Below are 25,216 nucleotides of genomic sequence, written 5' to 3' on the forward strand. Positions count from 1 at the left end.
CTTTCCCTTACAGAGTTATGGTTTCATAAGTGAGACACGGAACAATCCTAACCACAGTCTCCAAATGTTGATCAATGAATGCTCAGGTTTTGTAGGTTTTTGAAAATTTGGTGTGAGGATAGGCCTGCTATCCTGTTATTTATTACATTTATGCCCCATCTTCTTCCCCAAGAAGCTCACAACAACCCTGGGAGGTAGGTGCGGCTGGAAGACCAAATGACTAGCTGGAGGTCACCCAGTCAGCTTCAGGGCTGAACAAGGATTAGAACCTGTGACTCCATCCAGCGCCCAAACCACTACACCCCATTGGCTGTCAATGTGCTCAGTGTTTGTTCACACCATGAACAAGACACACGTATATAGTGGTACCTCAGGTTACATACGCTTCAGGTTACAGACTCTGCTAACCCAGAAATAGTGCTTCAGGTTAAGAACTTTGCTTCAGGATAAGAACAGAAATCGTGCTCTGTGGGCGCGGTGGCAGCAGGAGGCCCCATTAGCTAAAGTGGTGTTTCAGGTTAAGAACAGACCTCCGGAATGAATTAAGTACTTAAGCCGAGGTACCACTGTAATATAAATGAAAATTAATCCAACGGAGTCAATTAAAAATGCTTAAAAATCTCCCCTCATTGGCGACCTTACCCACCAACCACCCAGCCACTGCAAGACAAGTGGCTTTTGCCGGGTCAGCAGACTCCCTAGATAGGCAGAAAAACACTGTCTTTTTTTTAAAAAAAATGCAAATAATAACTCTATCGCTACCACACACACACATACACCCCTCCCGAGGAGGGCTACACATGAGCAAAGCTCCACACGAGCAGAACATGGGAAACAGTGTATTTTTTATTCTTTTAAAGGCCTGGTTTATGCTCACAACATGGTAGGTAGGTCAGGCTGGAAGACAGTGATTGGCCCAAGGTTCACCCAGTGATCTGACAGGGATGAAATGGAGGGAGGGGGAGAGAGAGCAGGGAGATGGCAGTTGATGGCAGTTGATGGCAGTTGGTCTGGGGGGTGAAATCCCAGCAGAGCTCATAGGTCTTGTAGGGTTTTGGAGCAAGGAAAGGTATATACAGCAGCAGCAGCAGCAGCAGCAGCAAGATGTCGGAAAGTAAGTCCATAAGGAAAGGTTTTTAAATGATGTAAATGGAAGGGAATGAGTGATGGAGCACAGTATTAGAAGGAAGGTGGGTGACATTGGAGCACAGAGGAAGAAAACGGGGCAAAGCCATAGATAAGGCGCCCGCGTTTGGGGAGCAGCAATTGCTCAGCGTTAGAAAAGAAACCAGAAATTCAGGTAAAGGAAAGGTATGGATGCAAGTGGGAGAACAGAAAATTCGTGAGGGGGGAAATGAAGGCAGTCGTGGAACAATTAGGTATTATACGAAGTATGAACTTGTATATGTGTGTGCAAAAAATAAAAAGGGGTTTGTATACAACTCCACTCCAACATATAAAGGCAGTGTTGTATAGTGGTGAGAGGGTGAGACCAGGCCCTTGGAAACTCCGGTTCAAATCCGTAGTCAGCCATGAAGCTCACTGGGGTGGCTTTGGGCCAGTTTGCTGCGTGTCCGCCTAACCTACCTTTACAGGGTTGTTGCAGGGATTAATTGAGGAGAGGGAGAACCACAAATGCCACTTTGAGCAACTTGGAGAAAAATAGCAGGATATTAAGGCAAACCCAGCGGGAACGAAGAAGACCAAAACCAAAACGGGTTTAGTTTAAGTTCAGTTACTGGCTGCTAATAATAGTCCAATAAGATATTTCTGGGGCCCTCCCGGAGATTTCTAAAACAGATCAAAGTGATATTTGAGAGCAGATTGTCAAAACTACACCCAGAATCAAAATAATAACAATGGTAAATAATTTCAGTTTATTTCCTGCCTTTTACCATAAGGCCCCATGTAATTTAAAATACAGTAATTTAAAATACAATATGAAAAACAGTTTATAACACTAGCCAACTGTATGTAGGTTAGCAGACCTGTTGCCAGTTTAGTAACTGCAAGACAACACTCACAGCTGTTCAGTATAGCAGCTCTTTTTCCTATCTATGTACACCTGAAAAGGAGATGCCTAATTTTTGGCCCAGCTGTAAGGGATTTAAAATTGTGTTTCCACTTCTACTCAACAAGTTTCGGGGTGTCCTCGTTTTTACTTTTTGAAATATGGCAATCCTAAAAATGCCAGTTGTCATATATTGGGACTTGAACTGCAGACTTTTCTCTGCTGTCAGCCCAATCATAACCATGCAAATTCTCCTGAATTCATTGAGGCTTGCTCTCAGGTAAGTAGGGTTAAGATCGCTGTCTTAATTCATGAGTTTTTCCTTTGCTAACTTCCGAAGAAAGGATATAATAGCAAAGTGACCATAATCATTTACTTTAGTGAAAGAAGATTTAATTTGATGATAGATCTGATTATACGACAGTATAACTGAAACTCAAAAACATACAAGTACATTTGCTATCATGATAGGGGAGAGGCATGGAAGGGAAGGGGTGAAGGACATTGCATGCATTTCCCTTCATGCTCCCTGGGGTCAATGTCCATCCTACCCCTACTAACTTATTCTAGAGACTTTTTGGCAGGGGGCTGAAATCTGAAGAATCACAACTCTAGCAACTCACATGAAGAAATATTTTTGGAAGAAAGGCACCCTCAAATTTATCCAAAACATAAAATATGGACCAAGCAGGAACAATGATTTATCAACATAGGTACCAGAAAACAGGGGCTGTTACCTGGTAAAGGGATGATACAGATCATAGACTCCAATCTAGTTAGTCTGGACGAATCTCTAATACTTAATTGGGCTATCATGCAAGGCAGGGAGTGGAGACAAGGTTTGAAGGCTCAAGTAAAACATATAAGCCCAAGCTGCAACATATTTACTCTGAAGTAAGCCCCATAGAGTTCAGTGGCATATACCCACAGAAAGCTTCAGCTCAGTTTTCTCTGCCTGTCCTAAACTCATTGAAATAACTTGGTTTATGTGTGTCTCATAGCCACATATTTGAAAGTAATTCCTGTTAAATACATTGTGGCTTATTTCTAAATAAACATGCATAGGACAGAGCTATGAGTGTGTTTTTCTGCTTGGACTGATAATTTGATTTAATTAATATAATTAAATCCTTCTCGCTTTTTCAGAGAAAACTTTGGTGTAAACAAAAAGCAACATAAATGCTTTTCTTTAAAGTGGTAGGCATACTCTCTTTACAGATCATCAATACAAAAGACATTAAAAAGATACATTGGGATTGTTAAACAAAACATCATAAAACAGTAACAACATAAATGCATTATAGGGAACAAAATCTTTCTCAAACTTGGTTACTGCATGTGAGTGGGTTGCACAGATAGCTGGATTTCACACTTTTTTGTGTGCATGATCCAGGTAGGATTTAACTAGATTAGCTAACGAAAATCCTATTATGCACCAACCATATAAAAGCTGCTCTTAGAGCCTCTGCCACAGTCAGACGGTTCAGGTTGGCAATAAATGTAGGGTTGTAATGGTTTCAGCAACCTGCTTTAACTGTTCCTTTAACCTATGTGGATGGTGTGAGGTACAGTTAACCCTGGAGCTGGTGGATCTGGGTTACATAGGATTCCTTCTGAAGGCTGAGGTCCACAATCTTGGGGACATGGTAGACCCTTCATTTGTTCTGGAAACTCAGGTAGCAGTCAGGTTTGCCAGCTGTAACCAATCCAAGAAAAGGGTGGCCTAACTATATGACGCACTTCCTGGCAATCTCTGGGCTGCACTACTGTAATATGTGGGGAATTGTCACTGAAGATTGCTCTGAAACTTCAGATACTTCCAAATGCATTAGCCTCTGTTTTAGTGGGAATGACTTGCTAGTAAGAGCTGTGCAATGGTTCCCAATTTGTTTCCGAGCAGAATTCAAAGAACTGATTGTAACCTTTGACACTGTAAATGGCACTGTATTGGTCCAGAATGTCCTGTACTGTGGGAAACTGCTCTCTGTGTTACCTTTCTTGGAGGCAAGACTAATGATAACAAGAAAGCAGGGCATTTTGGGTAATGGAACTTCCTCCCCAAAGAGACCCAGAAAACCAGATTGGTTTTCATTTTCAAAGCTTTGGGTTGTTGCTGTTTCACTTCAGAGTGCTTCCTTGGGCCTTTTTGCAGGTGACACCTGCTGACCATCTTGTTAACTTGCTCTGCTGTTGCTGACTATAGATACAAAAAAGGTTGCTTATGGGGGCATTTAAACTGAACTTTACAAGTGATCATGTCTACCTTTGCCTTCCCTTGGCAACATTTTCCCCCAGCCCTTTTCAAACTATTTATTTATTTGGAATACTTCTTTTCCATTTTACAGACCCAAGAAGCTCTCAGAAAGGGCATACAAAAGATGTTTGCAATAAAAATCACATTCAAATCTGGCATATGGAACAGAACCAAAGTTCATGAAGGAAGCCTATGCCACAAAACCTTTGTTAGTCCACAGTGGGAGGCAGTAATGCTTCCGAATGCCAGTTGCCGAGATCCAGCACTGAGGGCCTTCTGTCGGTTCCCTGACTGCGAGAAGTGAGGTTACAGGGAACCAGGCAGAGGGTCTTCTCGGTAGTGGTGCCCACCCTGTGAAACACCTTCCCATCAGATGTCAAAGAAATAAACAACTATCGGACTTTTAGAAGACATCTGAAGACAGCCCAGTTTAGGGAAGCTTTTAATGCTGGATGAATCATTGTATTTCAGTACTCTGCTGGAAGCCGCCCAGAGTGGCTGGGGAAACACAGCCTGATGGGTGGGGTATAAATAATAAATAATAATAACAATTGCTACAAACCCCAGGAAGGGAGAGTGCTCTTGGGCTTGGGATTCTCCTCGCTGGTTTCCCATAGGCATCTAGCTGGCCACTGTGAGACCAGGATGCTGGGACTAGATCAGGGGCGGATTTAGGTTTGATGAGGCCCTAAGCTACTGAAGGTACAGTCATACCTCATGTTACGTTTGTTTCAGGTTGAGCTTTTTCAGGTTGCGTCCCGCAGCGACCCAGAAGTACTGGAGAGGGTTACTTTTGGGTTTTGCCGCTCGCACATGCACAGAAGCGGCAAGTCGCGACCCATGCACGCGCAGGCGTGGGTTGCGTTCTGCTCATGTTGTGAACGGGCCTCCGGAATGGATCCCGTTCGCAGCCAGAGGCACCACTGTAATGGGGCCCTTTATATGTCCAACTGTCCTTTGTCAACAACAAATTGTCTGTTTTTTGGTGTTGAATATATGCTATATGGTAATTTACAGACCTAATAGGAATCAAAAGCCATTTGCACATCTTGCCATGCAACCAGTCCATGCAGAATGTAGGCACCCTGTATATAGAAATGAGCAAACCAGTGATATTTTAAGGAGCAGGCTAGCAGGCGGGGCCCATTATTTACATCATAGGAGCCTACACAACACAAAACACTGTTGCTGTATGTAGGTTTTATTTCATTTGTTTTTTATCTTATATTTTGGAAATGTACATCCAGTTTTTCCCCTTTAATTTTTTCGGGGTTCCCCAAGAGAGTGGGACCCTAAGCTATAGCTTGTTTAGCTTATACGTAAATCTGGCACACTAGACTCCCCCCCACCCCTCTTCTTCCCTCCTCTCTGCTCTCCACGCGTTATCCTCCCTTCCACTCCACCTAAGCATCTTTACACCTCCGAGCCCAACGTCACTCGCAACCCGACGCAAGATCTACCTCCCGCCCCTGCCTGCGCGTCGCCATTGGCTCTTTCTTCCTGCCCGTCAAAGTGCCGACAAGCGGCTTTCTCCGGGGAGGAGGCGGGGCTGTTGCTGCTTGGCGTAGAGCTGTCACAGGAGGGAGAGAGGGGAAGGAAGAGTCTATATCGTGTCGCCACTGCAGGAGGGGGGGACTCCTGCTTTGCGCCGCCCGGTTTGCACGCACAGCATCTCTCTCTGCCGGGTTTCATCGTTTCTCTTTCTCTTCCCCCCCTCCCTTCTCCCGGTGATCTAGGAAGCAGCCAGGTCTATTATTCGTTCAAAATCCAAACTTTGCGCGTGGAGTCCGTGCACAGCCCTCCTCCGGCCGAGGGTGCCGTCCAGCAGCAGCAGCAGCACTCCGAGGCGCCGCGCTCCGCCTCGCCGAAGGAAGCAGCCGTCGCTTCGCCCAAGGAAGGAGCGAGACCCAAGGAAGCCGCTTCGCCCAGGGAGTCTCGTTCCCCCAACGAAGGAGCCAGACCCAAGGAAGGTGCGCCAGTAAAGCAGGGCTCGGCGCCTGCGCTGCAACAGCTCCTTTCCCCCGGCGACAGGGACAAAGCCGCCCGAGATCCCGCCCCGAAAGTCTTCACCCCTTCCACCAACAGCATGCCGGACAAGAAGTTCTTCGAGAATCTCTCCGGAAAAGGGAAAGCCATCGGGGTGTTGACCAGCGGAGGCGATGCGCAAGGTAAGACAGTTACCGGTACTCAGGATTTTATTTTTGTTGTTGGGGGGGATTGGGTAATGCTATGCGCACTCCCCAACCCCACCGAAGGGGGGAGCTCATTGCCAGATGCCTCTAGGGGGGTGGTTTGAGGAGCAGGGAACGACCTGAAAGGGGACTGGACGTGGTTTCCGTGCAGGGAGGGTTCAGCTGCGCACGCATGGCTCCGGGAAAGAAACTGGAAGCGTTACAGGTGGAAAGGGAGGGGTCCCTAAGAAGGCATAGGGTAGTGGACGTGAGACGGCTGGGCCAGAAAGCAGTGGGGATTCATATATGCAGGAGCAGGGGGGGGGAGGGTTGGTGGGGGGTGCTGACAGGTGAAGATTGCAGGAATAAGCATAGGTGGTGGAGGGATAAAGTAAAAGAGGGTACGCGCTGCGTAGCTAAGATTATTATTTTTTATATTTTTCTGCTGGTGGTAAAGTAGCTAAGAACTGAGCTCCAGTTTAACAGGAGAAAAACCCAAACCTTTTTGCAAAGGTTGAATTTAAAATGTTCTTGGAGTGAGAGTGAAACAGACTCGGGGAAAAAATTGCTTCTGACATTCCTCCTCCCTCTCCCATCACATTCCCAAACGTGTGACCTTCCTCTTAAAGGACCAAGCACCGCCAGACTCTCTGGGAACTCGGTTATCATTCAGATGAGGATGCCTTTCCCCTCTCTGGCAGGAGAAGGAAGACCAGAGGAGGGGGAAAGGCCGAGGGGGGCCTTTGTTATTTGGGCTGGTTTTGGAAGTGATGGGGCTGCCTGCTACAAGAGTGAAGAGGAAACCCACTGGGTGGTATTCAACTAACTTACTCATTTCAGAGCTGTTGAAACTAAGGGACCTAACTTAGTCATGTTCACTGGTTTCACTGGGTCTGCTTAGTCAAATACCACCTTCTGTGGTATTTGGTTCTGCCAGACCTGATATCGTCAGGCTTTCCCTTCACTTTATATAACACATAATTGATCCGGAATAGACAAAGGGCTCTCCAAGACAGCCTTACATGACTAAAAACAACAAGCCACTTACTGGAAATAGTAGTGTGACTTGTGTGTTTGGCCAAAGAGGAAATCGATTTTTAATTCTTAAGAATTTAACAGGCTGCTGGATGAGGCCCATTTAGTCCAGCATCCTGTTCTCACAGATGCTTGTGGAATACCAGCAAGCAGCACCTGAGACCCCTCCCTTCCTGCGGTTTCCAGCAACGAACGCGTTAATTCTGGACAGTTAATTCTGGATTCACTTCCTTCTGCATTCATACAATTTGAATCATGCACTGAGCCTTCAGAGGTCCAAGACAGTGGCGGTTAAGTGAACTTGACCATGTGCCCTAAGAGGAAGAAATGGCGATGGCGCGGTGGTAAACGTGCATGGGAATCACGCACGTGTCTAACGAGAGCCAGGATAGCACCCTGCGTCTCATTCATAACTTCCCCCAACAGTTGCAACTGGTGACTAATAGGGCTGCATGGGATTTCCAGGGGGTGGTAGAATCGCGTTGCAAGACGCCTGGCTCCTCCTTGGGCGGCAGCCAACTGGGGTTTGATCCTCGCCTGCTCCTGTTGGCATCCGTCTGTCTCGGGAGGCAGTGGAGGATTAACACCTCTGGAATTTGCAACACGATCAAGAGCCACAATTTCCGTTAAGGGCTGACCCGGTTTAAGATCACTCCCCTGCGACTAACTGAGTCGGTTGTTTCCGTTGAGATTTCTGCATTGTAGGGAGTTGGACTAGATGAGACTGCCCTGTGCAGCGGGTCTACTCAGAAGTAAAGCCCACCGACTTGATTGGAGGTTTCTAACCGGTGCTTGGATAGGCATCTGTCAGGCATGTAATTCGTGCCTTGCAACGGGGTTAGACTGGATGGGCCTTTGGGGTCCCTTCCAAGTCCACGATTCTGTGATTCGATTATTCTATGACTCCGCTTGCAGCTCGCGGCCCCCGCGTGCCCTTCTTCCCGGTATCCTCGGAGGCAGGGCTCTTCTGGCCGGCGCAGGCTCCGCCTCCAGTGTGTACGTGATCCTTTGCGAGTCGCTGCGGATTGTGCCTCGGTACGTCACGCTCGCATGTTGGAAGCATCGGCGGCACATCTTCTCCCCGTCTGCCTTGCTCCACCGGGAAGGTTGCCCATCCATCAGCTAGTGGCTGGACCAGGGCTTGCTTTGAGACCGGGAGCTAAAGCCTGCGGGTTCTCCTTGAGTGCACGCGAAGGAAAACCGTTCTCCTGAGAGTGTGCAGAGGGCAGTCGCCTCGCCAGTGCTGTGAAGCTAGCTTTCCAAGCGGAAGGTTCTTAAGTGGTATTGTTAAGTTGCACAGAAGCAATTTCACTGAACTACCTGGAGTCAAATAATTTTATTACCCCCCTCCCCACTCCTCCACGCGTTCTCTCTCTGCTTGCTTAAGCTTTCATCATGTCATGCCGGCGAAAGAACGTGACTAGGTAGCAACCCGAGTAATCCACACTCAAGTGTTGCCTCTGTGAAGTAGGAGGAGGGCAAATCCTAGTTTTTTCCCAGGAAATAAACTGCATCATTCGGAGGGCGAGCCCTGGCACACATTCCAGCGTGACTGGGGCTTATATAAGAAAGGCAACAGCGGCGGGGCGGGGGTGAGAGAGACGGAGAGGAAAAATACATTTTTGCCACAAGGTAGTCCATTGCTACATTTAAACCTTCTCTTGAAATTGTCTCTCGATTTGGTTACCTAAATGGCCCCTTGACAACTGTAGCATGTGAACAGCCAAAAGGGAAGAAGAAAAGTTTGCATTGCAAACGCGGTGGACATCAGCCAAACCCTTTTGTTTTCTTCCAGGAGGGGAAGAGCACGGGCTGAATCCAGCCTAAAGACTTGGAATGATTATTTTTTCTGGAGGGAGATTAAAGGGACCCCTCTGGGAAAAGTAGGTGTGTGTGTTTCTGTTTTATTAACCTGCCAGGGAAACAGAAACACAGTTCTGTATCCACATCCGGGAAGGAGAGAGTAAGCATGCACTGGTTGCCTTTGAGTCATAATCTTTCAAGGTCATTGAGACAAGGTGGAGCAAGTGCAACTTCTGACTAAAAGTTGCAACGTTGAAGGTTACAGAGGAAAGCTTATGCAAAGCAGCTCTTTAGATCCACTAGTTTTTCCTCGTTTGCTGGTCCTTCAGTGCCCAAACTTTTTCTTTCAACAGGCTTTATAGTCAGAGATATGTCATTTGTACACATCATTAATCGGAGCTGGAAATTTGAAACTGAATGCACATTCTTGCTCTGAAAGTCAACCACCAATTTAAGCGTCAATGTGCACATTTCTGTTATATCAAGTTTCTCCTTATTTGCTGCTGTATATTCATACAATTCTAGAATTTTAGTTTTGTATGTGTGTCAAACTAGACTGGAGAATACATACGGATATTAATACTTTATATTTTAAAGCGAGGATTAAGAATGTTGTCATGAACACAATTACTTAGGAGTGAGTCTCACTGACTTTGCCAGGACTCTCAATTACGGATGCATATGATTTGGGCTGCATATTTTCTAAGCTGCACACTGCTATAGCTCCTTTTCAGTAAAATACTCGCCAATGTCTTGTCTGAAAGTGAAGACAGTATGCTCATGATGTGTGAAACATTCCAAGGCTGCCTTTTCAGGCACTGCAAAAAAAGTATCTCAGGGCAGATTCCGGAATTGTACCAGCTCCTTATGGTATGCTCTGGGATATATTCACAGCTGGTAGAAATCAGTATCATCATTATGATGTCAGGCGACAAATGGAAAGGGTCTAGCATTTGAAGTCCATTTGCTGTTTTGGTACAAATTCTTACACAAAATCCCTTCAAGAGATGTCTCAGTGCCCATCAATTGATCAGAGATGAGAGAGGTCCATTTGCAAACAGTTTATTATTGCTAGGTAGCTCATATTGGGAATAGGGCAATATTTATGACAGTTGACATAAATACTGTGGTTGAGGATGAAATTTCTTTGTAATTCACCAACCACTAAAACCTACCTATACTAAAATGCCACTATTTCTGTAAAATCCACTGTATTTACTCCTGTATTTGTGCTGCTGAATTAAAGGGGACAGGTTGTTGTAAAAATTGATAGTACTGAATTGTAAGTTATTTTGCATTATCATGTCACGCGTCTAGTAGATCTATCTATTCATCAAACAAACAAACAAACAAACAAACAAACAAACAGTATCCATCTATAAACTCCTTCACAGCCAAAATAAAAGGCTCAGCATACTCATAAGCTGCTGCTAAAATCTGATGTCTGTGGTTGTGCAGCAATGACTGAGCACAGTTAATGCTTGAGGATAGTTTTCTGTATATGAGAAGATAATTACATTATTGTAGATATAATTGAATTTCTATTACGGCAGCAAAGAAACCAAGGGTAATAAAATAAAGCCTTGCTTTCCATGGCCTCTCATTAGCCCTCTAACTAAAATACCATTCCTCTGTGTCTCTGCATATTCTCGTTGCCTGATTAGAAGTTTCAAGATTAAATTGAAAATGCGAACGGTGACAAAAGTCTTGGGTTCTCTGAGAAGTAACAAGACATTTAAAAGTGTTGAGAGCTGACATTGGATTGGAGTTAATTGAATTTTGGTTCCATTGAAACCAGCCTGATGTTAGTCATACCTAACCCTCTTAATTCCAGTGGGAACAAAGACTAGATCCAACCCAAATGGTTTTGAGAATATATTTGGTAAAAGGAGCCTGTAGAAACAACCACTTAAACATTATTTTTGCCTAACAATAAAATACAAACTGTGTTTCTTGCAGCTAAAGGTCAGAGCAATCTGAAAATAAAGAAACATTTCCATGTGATATATACAGAAATAGAAAGTAAATGTGCAAATATTGAGCCTTTTTAAAATAGGGAAACACTTAAAGCAGGCACCCCCCAACTCGGCCCTCCAGATGTTTTGGGACTACAGTTCCCATCATCCCTGACCACTGGTCCTGTTAGCTAGGGATGATGGGAATTGTAGTCCCAAAGCATTAAGTACTTAACAAATTAAGTACTTAACCTGAGGTACTGCTGTATAGGGAACGATCCTGCAACCTTGGCGTTATCAGCACCATGCTCTAACCAGCTGAGCTATGCTGATGACAAACTATAGGACCATTACCTTTGTTTCCTGGTTGTGAACTTCTGGAGGCCTGTGGTTAGCTCCTGATGGACCTTTGGTCTGACCCAACACGTAGCACATTTAAATGGTCCTGAATTTAGCACCTCTTGTGTTCCAGCTGGGTGATCCAACACAACGGTGCTTTATTTCTAAGCAGGAAGGTGTTAGGGCTTAAGCCAGATCCCATGGCCTAGAAATCTTGTCCCTAGATTCATACACATAGGAGTCAGCTGCAGTCACTCAGAAATGACACCTTGGTTTTCTGCTGCAGGTCCTCCATGGCTGAGCAGTGGAATAGAGGATAGGGCCTGGTAACTAAACTATACCTCGGAAATAATAGGGGAGGGGAAATCAAGTTGCGAGGAAACAACTCAAAGATCTGTCCGGACACCTTCGTTTTAGTTGAAAATGACATGTTACCTAACAAGAGCAATCAGCAGCTGAGCTTCATTAATATAGAAAGCATGCAAGGGAGGGGGGGACCCCATTAACCTACCTATTCCGTTTTACTTTTCTAATTTGGGAGAAAGCTTATTATAGAAAAGGATTACCAGACAAATTCATTAAAGTGAGGACACTACTTACTAAGAAAGGCAGATTTTGGGTTCCCTTTGGGAAATATAAATTATGCAGCTTTAATCGTGGTTTATGAGATTATCATGGCTGTAGGATATCTGATACTATTTTTATTGAAATACAGCATGGCTTTGATTAAAGCACCTTATTAGTTCGGTTCAAAATGAAACAATAAGTGTTGTGTCATTTTATTGGAGACCTGCAGGTATTGTCCGAGAGATCCATCATCACATCAGCAGGCATGGCTGGGCTTTTCCTTCTCTCCTCCTTTTGCAGCCTTCACGTTCTCAGTCTTCTCTGGAAAATTCTTCAACCTGCTGGAGCAGATTTTGGGGGGTGGGGTAGGAACTGTGTCATTGGGGCGGAGGAGAGGAAGGGAAAGGCCCATACATGCTAGTGGAAGTCTGTTGTACAAGTGAGATCCTGCAAGTGGATATAATCCAGTACAGTGGTACCTCAGGTTACATATGCTTCAGGTTACATACGCTTCAGGTTATAGACTCCGCTAACCCAGAAATAGTGCTTCAGGTTAAGAACTTTGCTTCAGGATGAGAACAGAAATTGTGCTCCGGTGGCGCGGTGGCAGCAGGAGGCCCCATTAGCTCAAGTGGTGCTTCAGGTTAAGAACAGTTTCAGGTTAAGTACAGACCTCCAGAACGAATTAAGTACTTAACCTGAGATACCACTGTACTATGGTGTGTCACACTCTTGCATTATGCAATATGGGCAATCCTTTCTTTTGACTTTGGTGTGGGCTGATTATTGATAGATAATGAGCATCAATGAGCAATTGATTATTTTGAGCTGCTGAAATTTGAGTCGTCACCATCGATCAGGATAGAGGCTGAAACCGTTTTGTCTGAAATGGTTTGCATCAGAAGGGCTAGATATCAGCAGGTTTTAAATTTGGTTTGGAGAGAATTGATCTGGATTCTTGCGAATAGGGTGATACCGCTGAATTCAGCACTGTATTTTCTCCTACACCAACACAGTGAGCACTCAGAATAAAGGCTGCACTTGACTTCCCTGGGGTTGGAGGCAACATGAAACTGCATAATCCAAGCTGTCTGGATAACAATCAGATCAGAATCAAATTACTGTAATTGTGGGTTCAGGAAGAGGACTAGGGAAGAATGCATTCACACTAGGCCAAAGACAACAAAGAACCCTGTGTTGTCTTCAAGACATTTGTTGTTATTTCATGAGCTTTCGTAGACTGAGGCCCAATTAGCTACTGTGGCAAAATTATCCTAAGACTTAATAATGTCATCTACAACATCAGGGATTCTTTCACTTGTTCATTTTCCAGGGTGATTTGTGCTATGCTATCATCTGCTCACAAGGGATGCGGGTGGTGCTGTGGGTTAAACCACAGAGCCTAGGACTTGCCGATCAGAAGGTCGGCGGTTCGAATCCCCACCCTTGACGGGGTGAGCTCCTGTTGCTTGGTCCCTGCTCCTGCCAACCTAGCAGTTCGAAAGCACATCAGAGTGCAAGTAGATAAATAGGTACAGCTCCAGTGGGAAGGTAAACGGCGTTTCCATGTGCTGCTCTGGTTCGCCAGAAGCGGCTTAGTCATGCTGGCCACATGACCCGGAAGCTGTACGCCGGCTCCCTCGGCCAATAAAGCGAGATGAGCGCTGCAACACCAGAGTTGGTCACGACTGGACGTAATGGTCAGGGGTCCCTTTACCTTTACCTATAATCTGCCCACACTGCCCTGCTTCATTCTGCATAGGCCAGACCAGTGTTTGAAACTCCCTTTTTTCTAGACACATTTTGTGACAGGGAATTTCATTAGCGTGAGCAGTTTCTGAACTCTGGGTGCAGTATGGCACCTAAGATTTCAGATGAAAACTGCAATGTCCCCACTTCCAGCTACTCTCTGAAACCCTCCTAAGAATATTATGGGGGTGGGCAGGGGAAGGACTAGACCATGTGAAAAATGAACATAATATTTTAGCTGCAGTTCATTCATTTTCAGCTTTGCATTCTTGTTATAAAAAGCGTGCCTAGACATTCTGTTGTGGCGCCTATAACCTAGGATTAAGGTGCTATTTAGCTCCTGCTTTCACATCTCAGTTTCTAACACTGGGCCAGATAGGTCAGTCTCTATGCAAAACAATGAATGGACATCGATTTCAGAAATGACAGTATCTATAACCCAGTGGCAGAATTCAGGCGGCTATTCTGCAATGAAGGAATCCACATGGAAGAATACAGCATGAAACAGCTGAAACACAATTTATCAAGAAGTTCAGTGCCATCACTTGTGGGTTAAATACAGACAAAGGATTTTTAACACACTACATGTGTTAATATTACCAATGCCTGGACATCTGTGCTATCTATAACTGTAGCTTGTGATTAGCTCCATGCCCAACTGCAGGTGTTAATTCACTCAGCAATGCTGAGGTTGATTGCATTATCACCAATCTGCTTCTGTAAAAGGTTAAAGGTGTGTTTATTTAACATACACTTAAATTCTAATTAACACTGACTTCAATCCATCTCATTGCAAGGTGAAAGCGAAAGGTGAAATGCATGAAGCGAAAACTTAGGTATACAAAGCAGAACATTGACAAAGTAGACTTAAGTTCATGAAAGCTTATGCTAGGGGTAGTTAGGATTTTGCCTTTCAGGTGTTGTTGGTACAGCAGTGCCTTGTGAATAGCACATTGGCTAAACCTGGCATATGCCATAAAATTTAGCTAGTTCTTAAGGTACCCCAATCTTATTTTGTGGGTTTCTTGAGGGGGGTGACTGTAAGGCTTCCCCTCTGGAAATTTTTACTAGGTTGTGATTTTGAAATGCAGATGTCAATAGTGGCTTGGGAGATGACCCTCCTAAGCTCTGATGACGATCAAGATCCAGAAACTCCTGAGGCGTATGCAACTCATGAATAAGTAACCTTGGTTCTGACTGTAGTCTTTGGCAAAGTGAGTATTTTCTGGCAAGTTTCTCTGGAATTTTGATGAGGCTTTTGAAGCAGAACAATAGTCAGACAATTTCCCCTCTTCATTTAGCGCTGAGAGTGCAAGGGGGCCGTTAACAAATACAAACACAAAGCTACCTTATAAGGAGTCAGGCATTTCCAAATCTTGCTGACTAGAGATGCCTGGGGCTTCCATGTGAGACACAAACTTTACAGCTGAACTGTAATCCTACCAAAGGAGGCATATGCTGGCTGCTCCCCGATATCTCTGTTTCAGGCCACATGTGGTTACTCCTCCCTGGTCAACTCACTGATTCTCAGTGGATTTTAGAATAATTGAATGTGTACTAGCTGTGCACTTGTGCTGAAGGCACAGAACATTGTGCTCCCCAGATTATGTGAGAGAATTGTTGCAAGAATAGTCTTGCCATGGCACATGCTGAAGTTTAGATCTGCTCACACATGTCCAGTTGATCATAGCATTTAAATAGTCATAATTTTAGGGTTTTCTACATGTACCAAATGACTCAGGGAAGGGAGGCAACTGACTCATATCATACTTCTGTCTGCATCAGTTTTTAGTGTGACTCTACCCCACATTCTCTCTGAACTTGTGTGATGGGCACTGTGTGCTTCTGAACATGCTGCCTTGCCAGGGCACAAGGGGGCATTTGTCCTTCACAAGCTGGTATTGGATTCTTGAAAATCTATTTCCCACTGTTGTGGGCCTGTGCTCCCAAACCATAAATGATCTTCAGTGCATAAGAACCCTTCAGGCAATTAAAACCACAGTTGAATGTTCAGGAAGGTGAATGGATAGCATGTTGCTGTCATACAGGCAGTCAGGCCATATTAATGTTCATCATCGGTGATGGGATTAGGTATTTGGGTCATCTTGTTCACTGGTTTGCGCAACCGGTTCCAATGATGCCATTGGTGCATCTATGGAGCCTTGTGAGTGGGTCATCAAGTTGTTGGAAAAGGATGTTGATCCAGGGAAGAGGACAGGAAAAATTTTTCATTTGGGGCAGGGGGTTACAATTCTCTTTACAGACCCCTTTGTAAAAAAGCTTGGGAGCCACTAGCCTATGTTTGTCTTATGCTTTGTAAAACAAGAAGCTTTTAAAGTATTGAACCCTAGTTTGTGGAACAAGGATATAAGCAAGTAATTTATGGTAGCTTGCACAGCCTTTTGTTACTAATCAGTGAAACTTGCAAACAAAGAAAGCTCTTCTGAACCTAACTTGGTCTATACCATCCACACAGTAAGGATGGAGTTTGGAGTGGTGTTCTGGAATATTGCCAGACAGGAATACTTTTTCTTAAGATAACTGGGGTGGGGGTGGGGGATTTTGGTGTAGATTTTACAGTATGACCATTGCCACTAGCTCCGTCACCTACATCGTTCCACTTCCCGATTTAGATCCCTTTGTGTTCCATTTACAAATTCCTTGATATGTATCCCTCATACCCAGTAGGGTAATTCTGCACTCGACCACTTAGAGATTACTGTGTGCTATACAGGGCAAATTAAAGCACATCACAGATATTGGAAATTCTTCATTGTGACATGTTGCAATAGCTTTATACTGCCTTACACTTATCCTTCAATTTATCCTTAAAGGAAATTGCTGTTCTTGGAAATTTGCTGTCAGGACTACTCAAACCCAAATTCTGCAGAGCTCTGTGGTTCACAGTTGTGCTCTGGAGTTATTCAGCAAACACATGGTGACTTGTCACACCACACGCAGAACATTTTGCAGTTTACTGAAGAAAATGGGGCAATGCTGCAGGAGATCTAGCTATTTTGTTTGTATCTTGCCTTCCTCCATGGAGCTCAGGGTGAATGATGTACATGAAGAATTCAACTATTGGTTGAAATAGTTCAGGTGAGAGGTAGTAATTGGCTCAGGCTCTTTCAATGAGCTTCATGGTCGAGTAGGGAATTGTCTCTCTTCTATCTCTGTCCGTGCTGGCACTGTGCAGGCCCGTCAGTGTGATGGCTTCCTGTTCGTTGTGATGGGTTTTTGGGACATCCTGGAATTTTGCATCAACAAATGTTCAACCATTCCTTGATGCTGTGTGAATTTCATGGGGAGACTGCACATTTCTACATGGGCTTCCTGTGCCGGTCAACTGCAGAACATTGCTTCAAGCATTCATTAATCTCTCTATATATGGCAACAAAGCGTATAATTATAATACACAGTGTCCTTTCTCCAGACACAATGAGAATTAATTTTGTAATATGCCTTTCATGCTAAAAATGACAGTTTGTTTATCGTTAAAAACACTTCAAGTTACTGCTTGTTTGGTAACAATGTTAACCTTGCCTCTCTTTGCTTTCTCCTTTCCAGGTATGAATGCAGCCGTCCGTGCAGTAGTGCGTATGGGAATTTATGTTGAAGCAAAAGTATATTTTATCTATGAGGTTGGTGTTCACATTTCTTATATATATGCCCCCGCGGTCCATCTTTTGGTCTATGCAGAGAGAGAGAGAGAGAACACTCCTTTGGAAAGTGTGGAATGACAAGGAGAAAAGCAGGGACAAATTGGGAAATGCAGCCATTGTCTCTCAGCACTACATGCTTGACTGAAAGTATAGGAAACAAAAAAGTGTAGGGATCAGAAAAATACGGCGACACAGAGAGGGAAAGTAAGGATTTCCCCCCTAATTTTATTCTCCTCCTCTGCTCCACACCTTTGCTTTTTTCCTTGCTCCAACTAAGGAGGTCCACACATGGAAGTGTGACACTTGCTCAATCTGAAACCAGGAGTCTAAACTGGATGTGCATGTTGGTGCTGCCTGTCCATACTGCACAAATTTATTTATTACTCTTTTTCATAATCTTATGAACTGCTTCACTGCCTGAAGCCACCAAAGTGGTTTACAGTGAGATAAAAATGAGATAAAGTACAAAAATACAAGTTCTAAACGCAATGAAATAAGGTGTACATTTATTATTCCATTAATGACTGGGTCACAGCTCAGTGGAAGCCTTTTTTAATGAAAAGGTATCTCCTGTAGGAAGCTAAATATCATGACACACAGCACCTGTCTAACTTGAACTGGTAACTGAGGACCTGCAACACTAAAAGCCCAATTTCGAGTACAAACAAAACACCTCTGGGGCATGTGGTCCTCTTTCTGGATCCAGCTCTGTTACTGGAGGCTGAGGTAGTTTCAGTGGCCAGGAACACCTTTTAGTAGCTGTTTAATAATATTTGGCCTCCCAGCCCATGTTTCTCACTTGGGATATAATGACAACCACACAAATAATGGTTCTGCTCCCTACTCCCCACTGCAGCTCTCAGCCTATGAAGGTTTTCTTCTAGTATGTTCTCACCCTGTGGGATGCACACCACTTTCTTTCTCCTTTGTGACAAGACTTGTACATCCTCTGCTACGTCAGGCAACATATATTGAGCCCACAGCAAAAGTAACAACAATGAGCAAACCTCACAGGTAAAGAACACCAGTAGCAAGGGGATGGCACTTCCATAACCATCGGAAGTATTGGTGTTGCCCCTCTGAGGTGACCCACAAGTGCACTATAACATGGCTTAATTTAAAGTAATAAGGGCTCTCCACCAGTGAGAAACTTGGCCACAGGTTTTCTGGCTCAAACATTACTGCTGCCTATGCAGCTGACATTCAGGCAGCTCAACCAACACAAGGCTAGTGGTTTATGAGGCAGCAAGGAGGGCAGATGACATTATTTACCACTCCGATGTGCCATGTAACCTGCTGCCAGCAAGAACAGATTTGCACTTGAGTGTGCATCCCTATGGACATGTGCATTTAGGTGTGCATTCAATCGAAAGCCATGCAATGTGGATTACTGACACCTGTGCACCCCACAGTCCTTTCAACTTCAAGGGAAAAATCTCTTGTGATGTGGAAGGTAGACTTTGTTTTATTTTGTAAACTAACTTTGGTGACGGTGTCTATAGGAACTTAAGGGTACATTGGAAAATTCCCCTCTGCCCAAGTTCATGAAGCTCGATTGCTGGCCCTAAGACTTCATTCTGCATATCCATCCAAGTTGTTTTTATAGTGGGTGGTATCCTTATTGTAGGACATAATATATATTTGAATCTATGCATTCTGAATGTTCACTGGACTTCTTCCAAAGCCATACAAAGAGCCTATTGTCCTTAAGTTTATAAGCTAATAAAGCATTCAGCTCTTGATAAAGTTGCATCTGAATTGATGTGATTGTAGAGATTCAAAGTGCATTAGGAAGTGTTTTTATACAGAAGAGTATTTTCCCCCGCCTGGCTCTTTGTCTTTGCTGGCCCATGCCTGTCTACTTCCGTAACTTGTGAGTCGAGGAACTGTAAAACATATGAATATGCAGGCAAGCGGAAGTCGGTGCACCACAATCCTTTGTAGTATTGCCACAGCAACTAACCAAGTATTTGTGTGTCATGCCAGCGCTGGAAGTTCCTGTTTTACTGTTTTACTGAAAAGTATTTTGCCACCTTGCTTGAAAGAAGCTGGGTGCTTTTATGGTTGGAAAGATTTTTCTTTCCCTTATCTCTGCAAAAAGTTATCTCAAATCTGTCCTCTTATAGTGCCGGCTGACTTGGGGGTGAGGGGTCGCATTCTGAACTGAGCACTGGCTCTCCACAGAATCTCTGAGCTGAGGTTCAGGCAAAGGGCCTCTTAAGCCCCACAGGCCCCTCTGATGACCCACATTACATTTAGCATGAGATATATACTAAAGAAAGTCTCTCTAGCTGTTCACTCTGGAGGAGGGTGTTAAACAGCCTGTCTCTTCGCTCAAATGGCAAAAAGCAACTGATACATTTACTGTAACAGGAATATGGAGACTATGCAGGTGGGCAGATTGAGTCACTAATGATTTATCCCTGGCATGATTTCATTGGCGTTCTGGATGCAATCTTCCATTTTCTGTATGCAATGCATTTGGAGTTCTGCCTTTTTTTTGTTCATGCAGAAAACTTACTCTGTAGTGGAAATTATTTCAGACCATTAACATTCTTTAAAGCAAATACTTCAAAAAGACTCTTAAAACATCTTAGTAATTAAAAGATAATTTCTTAAAGTTATGAAAAGATAAACTTCATGGTAGAGCACCCATTTTGCAGGGAGGAGTTCCCAGGTTCAGTTTCTGACATCTCTAGGTAAAGCTAGTCAGACAACTAGATGCTGCCACTCCATGTAGCCTGTACTGTATAGATGTACCATTAGCTGACTTGGATAAGGCAGCATAATAGCTTCATATTTGTAATTAACCCAACTATTCTCAGGGAGTATTTCCTCTTTAGTTCCAAAGGTCAAAGGAAAAACTTGGGAGGTAATAGCTAACTCCTGCTTGCTTCCAGTGTTTTGACCTTTGAAGGTGGGAAGGTTGGCAAATGTTTGATACCTTTTTTAAAGTTTAATTTGACTAATAGCACAGCTTACTCCAAAGTAAGTCTCACTGATTTCAGTAGGTCTTACTCCCTGCTGCATAGAATTGCAGCCTATTTGTGTTTAGGATAATTGTACCCTGATTAGAGAGCCAAGTCGTGGAGTTTCTGGTCTTCCATTGATGTGCTACAGAGTTGTAGTTCCTAGCATCTTTATTCTGCTTCTTTTTTTATCCCATTTCCTCCCAGCGAGAGTTTTGTTTGTTCAGCGAAGTAATTATGCATTGAGGTTGTGGGGAAAAGTAGCCCCCATGTCAGCACTGCCGCCGTTTTGTGTCAGCTGTGCATTCCAAGCTGCGATAACCTGGAAGTTGTGCTGACTGTAACTTAGCAAAGGCAGAAATGCAAACTGGCTGCGGACAAGTTGTGGGGTGGTTTGTCTTCAATATTCCTTTCTGTTTAAACACACAAGTGCCTATCAGAAAACTAACTTTTCTCTAAGTGTCCCCTGGAATGACGGAAGTGTTTGATGTGTAAACCTTTTGTATTAGTGGTGATGAATAGACTGGAATCACATCTCGGCATAAAATAATCTAGTAAAAACACCTTGAACTATTTATTTTGATACCACTTTTCTGGTGAATCTTACAAATCTTACCCCCAAACCCCCAGAAAGTATTAAAAGTATAAGACAAAACAACTTTAATTTATTTTTGTTTTAACCTTCTGGTGGCTACATGCCAGCCAGCAGTGGTGAGGATCCAGAGGAATGGAGTCATAGATGTGATCTTTGTAGGTAAAGGTAAAAAAAGATAAAGGACCCCTGGATGGTTAAGTCCAGTCAAAGGCGACTATGGGGTTGCAGCACTAGTCTAGCTTTCAGGCCGGCGTTTGTCCACAGACAGCTTTCTGGGTCATGTGGCCAGCATGACTAAACTGCTTCTGGCGCACTGAGGACCGTGATGGAAGTCAGAGCGCATGGAAATGCCATTTACCTTCCCGCCGGAGTGGTACCTATTTATCTACTTGCACTGGTATGCTTTTGAACTGCTAGGTTGGCAGGAGCTGGGACAGAGCAACAGGAGCTCACCCCGTCACGGGAATCCGAACCACCAACCTTCCAATCGGCAAGCCCAAGAGGCTCAACTAGCAATGCTCCAGCCACATGAAAGCCAGAGGTTTCCACTCACACAGCCACATTCAGGCGAAAGCACTTCTGTAGAGCTCAGAGCAGGATTAGTAAGGGGTATACCCTTGGAAGAATCTAGAGGGCTACATACAGTATTGCATTTACCCCCACCCCAGATTCCCCACCCTGTGGTAAGGTTTCGAGATACAATGTTTATGAGGAGAAATTACAATTATTGCTCATTAATATGGATGAGCAGGTTATTGAGTGGCTAATAGTCTCTAGGTATAAATCAAGAGAAATTAGATATCTGGGAATTTGTCAGATTATGCCTTTATTAAGCATAATATTTTTCAAGTATATGAGAAAGCAACATTAGATAAGAAAAAGTGGGCCACTTTAGCTCAGCAAGTGTGTGTGTTGTGATATATTCAAGAAGAAAAGGATGCTGAATATATTTAGACTGCAGCAGTTAGCATGTCCTAAATGAGAAGTTTAGTACACTGCTTAACCTCACAATGGATCAGGATTTACTATAGAATAGATTTAATTCAAACACATTCAGCACCATCTATTATCTGGATAGAAGGGTGTTGGGGGAATAGAGGGAGAAGTTTATTTGCAATTCTGTCCCCCACCCCACCACCCACAAAAGTCTGGCCATTGGTTTTTCTTTTAAGAAGTGTGTGATATGAGATTCTGGTAACTAGAAAACCACAAATGCCTTCTAGCATTATAACCTTACCAGCTACAGTCTGTGAAATAATCTTTGCTTAAGAAGTGGCGTGCATCTGCTTCTAGAGACGGGATGTTGTTACATTTCGGGATGGTGCTGAAATGTAACAAATGGAAAATGTAGCAACTCTAGTGCATATTGTACCAACTTAAACATTAAAATTAAGGTACTCCTCATCCCAAACCTCAAAAATCAAAAGAGTGAGAAAATTGACCCGCTCTTTTTTAGGAATAGGGATCAGAAATTCAGGACTACCCTGGGAGAACTGGAGCATATGATGAGATGCAGTTTTGTTTTTTTGAATGCTTCATTAGCTGAAGAATGAAGCATAGCCAACATCTCTTGAATGCATGGGTCTGCCACAAAGAGGTATTTGTTGCAGGTACCAGAATATAATCGGGCAAATCCGGTGCCATGGCACGTAGGCTGGGAAATTCCAAAGGATATGTTGAAAGGACAGAGATTTCCTCCGCTCCACTTCAGAAACCATCATGAGCACAGCAGCTTCAATGGACATTGTTGTTCTGGTGATTTGCCCTCTGTCTGCAGTGGAGAGTAGCCATGGTTGCTGTAACATGCTTGTACTTGTAATTAGTGTCGAATTTTCTGTGTTTGTGTGTGAACGCCTTTGTCTCTATGCTTACTCTGTTTCTTTGAGCACTGCAACATTCTCAGGTTTATCAGCTGCAAACTTGGTTTGATTTACATTACCTCAGCTGGAAGTACAGTCAAATTATGTAGGGAATGGATACACAGTAAACATTAAGGCTTCCAACAAGCAATCAGCTCTTTTAAAAGAAAAAGCAACAATGTTTTAGAGAAAATTATAGATAAGAGATTTGTTCTGAAATGTGTATTCAGAGAAAGGGACAGGTAGCACTTAGGAGTTTTGCAGATAATCACAGTGCCCTAACACCGTATACATAAACCAGCCTTTTTACCCAAAAGGTTTCTCTACACTACAAATGTATAGTTCTTAACATGTTTATGCTCTCATAGCTTCCCCCAAAGACTACTTGTGTGTGGTTCTGCCTTTTTTCCTTCTCCTGCAGCAATGGGACCTCTTTGAATTTGCCGTGACTGCATATAACTGCCCCTAAGAGTTGGCTCCTGTGGTTGCTGATATTATAAACTGTTTTAGCCTTTCATTTCAAATCTTCTTGCTTGTTGTTGTTGTTGTTGTTGTTGTTGTTAATACCCCGCCCATCTGGCTGGGCTTCCCCAGGCACTCTGGGTGGCTTCCAAAAAAAAAAAAAAAAAAATACTGTAATACATCAAACATTAAAAGCTTCCCTAAAAAGGGCTGCCTTCAGATGTCTTCTAAAAGTCTGGTAGTTGTTGTTCTCTTTGACATCTGGTGGGAGGGCGTTCCAGAGGGAGGGCGCCACTACCAAGAAGGCCCCTTGCCTGGTTCCCTGTAACTTAGCAATGGTGACACCATTCTCGTTCTTTCCTATCCATCTTACTTGATCATAAACTTAGCATAAGTTTTATCATAAAAACCCTTTTATGTTACAACTGTATTTAATCCCCTCTTAAATGAGTGCTCTTTTTTATATGTCAGGTTTCTATAATGTTTCTCTCTTGTCACAGGGTTACCAGGGCATGGTTGATGGAGGTGACAACATTGTTGAAGTCACATGGGAAAGTGTTTCAAGCATCCTCCAAGTGGTAGGTCCTGAATTAAGACTCATTTTCATGCAAGTGTGTTACTTTTCTAAAAAGATCTAATGAATAAAATGTTTTCGCAATTAAGCAAAATGCTTTGCACTAAACAGCTTTGTGTTTCGGTCCCAAGCCTGTTTATTTGAAAGTAAGTCTTAGATACACTTACTTAGAATTTTTGCTTCTGTCACTATCCAACATTTTCAGTGCACAAATATCTGGGCAGCCTTGTTCTCTCTTTTTTTTTACTCTCAGAGAAGAGAAATGGAGCAGCATCCAAGCAGAAGGATGCCAGCAGAGCTCGGTGTCTCTCTGCTTTTTATTTCCCCCTCCCAGTATGAGTCAGTATAAAAAATGTTCCTATGTTGCCTTCAGGATTTAATAACTGTTTTGTGTTGGCTTGAGCTTGGCTCCTCTTGCAGGAAAATTCCCTGCCTGCCGTGACTTGCATCACGTATGGGTATGGTAGTGCCAAGAAATGTTTTCAGCGTAGATGAGCCCTGTGCCACAGTAAACTGACACCATTCTGAGAGCAAAATATGGACATAGCTTTAATTCTTTTTCCTGCATCAAAAAAGAGGAATTAATATTGCGTAATCAGCAACTAGCATGTTTTCAGCAAAGGAAATTACATAACACTTTTCTCTTATATTGACACTCTTCTAGTATGCAAAAAATACTTCTGACCAGTGGCAGAACTTCAGTCAAGGATAATAAATGTGATTTAAACCTTGACCGAAGGGATTTATGCTTTTGAACCATATACTATAAAACTAACGGAACAGATTATCTGTTTCATAAGATTCAGCTGAAACACTGATTCTTCCTGACTTTTAAATCTTGCACAGCAGCAGTTCTGAAGGTGTGGAGGAACAGAATGCCAAGTCCAGATTGAAAAATAGATAAAGAAATAAAGGAAACTGTTGTGCAATGACAGCAGAAAGGCGAAAAAGAACCTGGCTGAAATGCAACTTTGTCCTATAGTCATGAGTAACAGTAATGTGTGTGTTACTTATTAAGGAACGTGTCATTAATGTAGTTTATTCCCCAGTAGCAATCACTTTATTATCACATCTGTTATCTATAATTCAAGTTTATATATAACTGACAACCAGCCATCATTTTTAGTCACCATCTGTACCAGATGACCATAAATGCTGTGCTTTGTGCGTAAGCCAAGTAAAGAGGATTAAAGTCCGTTAAATGTAAAATA

General features: G+C 43.4%; 1 protein-coding gene across 6 annotated transcripts in view; it reads left to right on the top strand.

The window, feature by feature from the left end:
* The first annotated feature begins 945 nt into the window (after positions 1–945).
* PFKP (phosphofructokinase, platelet) overlaps positions 946–25,216 on the top strand; it is a 58,395-nt gene continuing 34,124 nt past the window's right edge. For 3 of the 6 annotated variants that reach the window (XR_014517426.1, XM_083466730.1, XM_083466732.1), the window contains exons 1-4: positions 946–1,114; positions 6,002–6,433; positions 17,452–17,525; positions 23,932–24,009. Coding sequence is in view for 4 of the 6 variants with exons in the window: in XM_083466730.1 (XP_083322856.1) it covers positions 1,105–1,114; positions 6,002–6,433; positions 17,452–17,525; positions 23,932–24,009 (594 nt within the window). In the remaining 2 variants the exon portion in view is untranslated. The remainder of the gene's footprint in view (positions 1,115–6,001; positions 6,434–17,451; positions 17,526–23,931; positions 24,010–25,216) is intronic. The other 3 variants (XR_014517427.1, XM_083466733.1, XM_083466731.1) reach the window with 1 other exon arrangement.

Source organism: Podarcis liolepis (assembly GCF_965112155.1).
Source record: "Podarcis liolepis genome assembly, chromosome: 12".
In the NCBI taxonomy this organism is placed as follows: Eukaryota; Metazoa; Chordata; class Lepidosauria; order Squamata; family Lacertidae; genus Podarcis; species Podarcis liolepis.